General features: G+C 36.7%; 1 protein-coding gene across 1 annotated transcript; it reads right to left on the bottom strand.

The window, feature by feature from the left end:
• Window positions 1-300: 300 nt before the first annotated feature.
• LOC149384602 (transcription elongation factor) lies at window positions 301-1,279 on the bottom strand. Its single transcript, XM_089626850.1, has one exon. It carries the CDS (start codon window positions 1,171-1,173, stop codon window positions 631-633), a length of 543 nt encoding a protein of 180 aa, XP_089482976.1. The 5' UTR covers window positions 1,174-1,279; the 3' UTR covers window positions 301-630.
• Window positions 1,280-4,819: the final 3,540 nt, after the last annotated feature.

Genomic DNA, 4,819 nt, shown 5'->3' on the forward strand with positions numbered 1-4,819 from the left:
TTAGACACTGCAATGATCTTCGTACGTATATCGTTAGCTGGTACCTTTAACCCTCGAGATTCGGGCATGGGCCTATGGAGCTTCCAATATAAAAATTTGATAGAAGAAAGTTGCTCAAATAGCCTTTCATAACATAGGTATACACATTTTTTCATTTTCTTATTTTAGAACAATTAAAAAAAAAATATCATCACCAAGTGTTATCTGTAATTCCTGATCTGAACCAAATTTTGAAATCTTAATTGTTTATATTATTCGACTGTAGTTTATACAATTGTGAACCAATCTATAACAGGGTTATAGAAAATTCCATTTGACGTCTTAAGAAATTCAACTTGTAGCACGACATTGTATTTTGTTATCAAACCAGGAAGAAGCAGAAAAGCGCTGAATATGAAACGAAGAAGCGAATAGGTTGATCTAAATTTATTTTTCTGGAAACCAAAAAAAAAAAAAAAAAAAAAAATTACAGATTAAATAGATCCAGAAGCTGATCAGCCTATTTGGTCTATTTCTTTTTTCTTGCTTATTTGTGCTAAACACAGGTGAGCCCTAACAAAACAATGCATGAAAAACAAACATAAATTATAAAAACTATAGTGAGAGGATACGAACCGAGCTGACGATTAATTAAACGCTTCTGTCCATCATTTCTTGATATCTCTTAAATGACTCGAGCTTTTGGAGTCGAATCTGCTTGTGGAACCTGGTGATGAACAAGTCGGCCACGTGGTCTATCTCGGCCTCCAAGCTGAACCCCTCTCCTTCTTCCTTGGCGCTCCTCACCATGTCAACCACCGACCCTCCCGCCTTGAGATCTCGGACGTCCTCGTCGTCGAACTCGTCGAAAAGAGAGTGCCTCAGATCTGGATATCTTTCCTCATAGTCCTCATCATAGCCGATGTTGTATTGATCGGCGTTGTCCATGTTCGCGTTGTAGAGCACGATGGCCTTGCTTAAGTCCTCCACGTCATTGGCTTGGTCTTGGTCACGGTGGCCGAGAAGGTTCTGGACCTTGTGGGACAGCGAGTCCATCAGCACCTTCTTGTTGTTCATGAATGAGAAGAGTACGACTCGGGCTTTGGCCGTGTTTGCAAACCTGTTCTTCACTTTCCCGATCGAGCTCAGCAACGACATTATTCTCTTGAACACCACTGATGCCTTGTTCTTCATCGTTAACTGGTTTGAGAGCTTATTATTACTTCAAGAGGAAAAAGCAATAGCGAAGTGCTTTCTGGTCATGAAGTGTGGTTCTATAGGAGGAGTGATACTATTACTTGGTCATGAAGGAAAAACCAAGGCATTTGAGAGTATTTATATCACATGTACAAGAACAAAAGCAGTGCTTTTTGTCATGGTGATGCCATAAGCACATGTTTTTTTTGTTTGTTTTCTTTTTTAAATCAGCAGAAAAAGAGAAACTTAACCTAATTGGTGTGAGGGAAAAAAATAATAGGAATACTTGATATTTTTACCGAACCTTTATGTCGAAGGTGGGATGGGACCTGTAAGCTACATTTTCACGTAAAGTTGTTTTTTTTATTTTATTTTTTTTTTATTTTTTTTTTTCATTTAAGAATTTATTTAATTTATGTATGGATTGTAATGAAATGTGTTTTTGCTTACTGTCACTTAGGAAAAGTTACAAAAGTTACGCATATATATATATACACACACATTACTATAAATGAGTGTAGAGCATCGTGTTCAATCAGATGGCACGTGTCACTTAGTTTTTCACTCTAAGAAAGATCATTTGAAAAAAGAATACACCATAATTGCTGATACACATTGCAAAATTAGTACAATAATATTTCACGAAATACATAGGATACCAAGAATGCAATCTTGAGAACTTCAAATATATAGGTATGATTTTATCTAAATACAGACTAATATAGTAGAAAAGATAATGTAAATGAGGGTGCTGAATGATATGTGACAATTATGACTTGTTCTTGTATGCAAAAAATGAATTATATCTGTTCTGTCTTCTTCCCCTCTATTTATAGATGTTTTGAATCCTAGGACGTGTTGTGTCTTGTGGGCGTGGTGGCATTGTCATGCGGTGACAAAGATCGTGGGGGATCAGTCCCACGTCCTCGATGGTTTCTTAGTAACCGTTCCCGCTATGCATGTAGTGAGTGGTTATTTCTCGTTGCTCGGCCTTAACCATCGAGGTGTGCATTTTATTTTTGTTTTACATGTGTTTATTTGGTTTTGACTAGTCTTTGACCTATCATCTGTTGTCAATGGTGCCCACAAGAAGAGTTGTAATCTTTATATTATGCATTTGATGTAATAAAGTCTCATGAAGACTCTTGCTTGTAATTGCTTATTCATTAATAAAAAGTTGAAACGTTCATTCAATCTTCCTTGTTTGAAGCTTTATGATAAAACCTTAGTCTTTAGTCCATAAACAAACTAAACAACTTACGAAGAGACAAATGTAGATTTGCATGAACAAACTCTTCGTAGTTCGCTTAAAACGATATATTCGCAATCTAAGGGTCAAAGGACTGTTGACCTCAGTATGATTGTTTGAAGAATCTATGATGTCTGGTTATGAGGCATTGAGAGTTGGAGACTCTATAGTTCTTCTAGGTATCTTCCGAAGGTACTGAATTGACCAGTGCACTTCTAGAGACAAGATAAGAACAAACCATTTAACCTCTTATGTCTCGAAGTCACTATGTATGAATTGCATCATGCTTACCTTAATCTTGAAATGAGACATGTCATTTCACACCTTAGTACTCTCATTTGAGAAAGTCAGAGTTCGGACTCACTATGTGATTCCGAACAGGGCCTATTGGTGAAGTACTAAGTTGTGAGAATGTCATGAGTAACTTTGTGAAGTTCTCATAGATATGGAATTCATGTACAAGATTGCTGAAATGCAATGTATGTCACCTCATGCTTTGTTCCTTGGAGTGTGAATAAATGAACTGGCCAGTGTCCAAATTGAGTCCTGACTCTTTTGGATGAAACAATGTGACTTGTTAGCTCCTCGTCACTACATTATTTCTAACTTATTCACAAGCGACAAAGGAGTTGAGGAAAAAACAGCTAGAAGGGTAAAATGGTAATTTAGTAAATCTCGACTAGCTGATGACATTCATGAAGGGTAAACATAGATAATATTCAGTGGATCCGCTCATCATAATTAGGTTGAATTCTTGAGTAGAAAATAAATTCATTTGAACCGAGAGATTTTCAGTGTCAACTCTTTAGTGGAGTCAGTTGACATTAAGCTAAACTTGGAAAAGGTTTGTGAACTTTTGAGTCCAAGTGTTTAGCTCAAGCTTTGTTCATTTGGGTCCATGAGGTCACTGTCACGAATCACATCGATTAGGAATAGTTAAACTGGAAGCTAAGTCAAAACAATAGCGAAAATTGTCGAAAGGGTATTTTTGTCTTTTGAGACATAGGATGAAATGAATGTCAATAAATTTTTTGACATGGTCATTTGATGACAAGTAACACTCGGCCATAATATGATTAATTGGGCCTTGTTGATTAATTTCATTTCATAAGAATTTTATTGAAAATTCTTAATGGGCCTTTTTCATGTTGTCATGAACAAGTGGAAAAGCTTCTAGAAGGCCTTTCTAGAACTGTTTTAGGCGCCCACCACCCAAGAGACAAGAGAGAATATTTTGTGCATAAATGTATCAAGATACTTGCCGAAAGAAAAAGAGGAAACAAATTTCCCCTAAGGAAAATGAGGTAGGCGCCCAACACAAGAAAGAAGCAAGGCAAGGAACAAAAAAGGAAACAAATCCAAGGCTTAATGAAGCCTACCTTGGCCGAGTACATCACAGAGGAAAAGAGGAAATTGGCTCATGAATATGTGATATTCTATAGAAGAGGAAACTACCTTATTGAAGATAAGACCTCTCCTATAAATAGGAGCATCATTCTTCTAGTTTTTCTCATTCCACATAAGTTAGAGATTGAGAGCCTCTCTCTCTAGAACTTGTGGTTGCCGCCCCTCTCCTCTCTCTCTCTCTAGTCAATTTTGTTTTATTGTTTTGGCACCTAGGTCCTCATTTGACCTAGAGTTTAGCTCTGCGACTTCAAGACTCGTTCTTAAGTCGTAGTGTTTAAAAGTGCCCACTCACTGATTTCTTTATTTCGAGTGATTTAGTGATAGAAACTTTCGTGGTTGCTCGAGGTGCCGAGCAAAGAAAGAGAGACGTGCTGCGATGGGAGACGAGCGTTGCAAACTTTCCAAAAGCTTCTCAAAGTTCAAGCTTCAAGAAAGGTTAGTAAACTTCTTAGCTCATAATAGTTTTTAATTACATGTACTTGCTCTTTGTCGAGGTTAGTAAAAAACTGTTTTTACTTGAAAAGAAATTTTTTTAAAATTCCGCCGCTTTGCGAAGCGTTAAACTTTTTCTTAAACCCTAGATCAATTCCATCAAATGGTATCAGAGCTATGGTCAAAGATTAGCATGTGCATGTATTTAAAATTATGAGCTTGAAATTATTTTACTTGAATCGTTTTATGCTTGTTGTTATTTCTTTTATGCTATGTTATTACCTTGCTAATAAAACACAAATAAAAGCTTTAACAACCTTCATAAAACGTTCCGTTACACTCGATTCTTTTTCGCACCTAAAAAGGACCAAGCTTTAATTATTTCTTTTTCTTTGAGCTGGAGTAAAAGTCGCAGTAAATGTGGCATAACTCTCTGCTCAGAAATAGAAATTTAATGATTCTTGAATCAAATTAAAGCTCTGTCTGTCCTCTGTCCAATGCCATCGGTTTCAGGTCTAATGGACATCGGATCCGCCAGTTATGACGATTTTACTC

Source organism: Urtica dioica, chromosome 9 (assembly GCF_054948205.1).
Source record: "Urtica dioica subsp. dioica isolate 48M chromosome 9, U.dioica_male_clone48M_v1_H2, whole genome shotgun sequence".
In the NCBI taxonomy this organism is placed as follows: domain Eukaryota; kingdom Viridiplantae; phylum Streptophyta; class Magnoliopsida; order Rosales; family Urticaceae; genus Urtica; species Urtica dioica.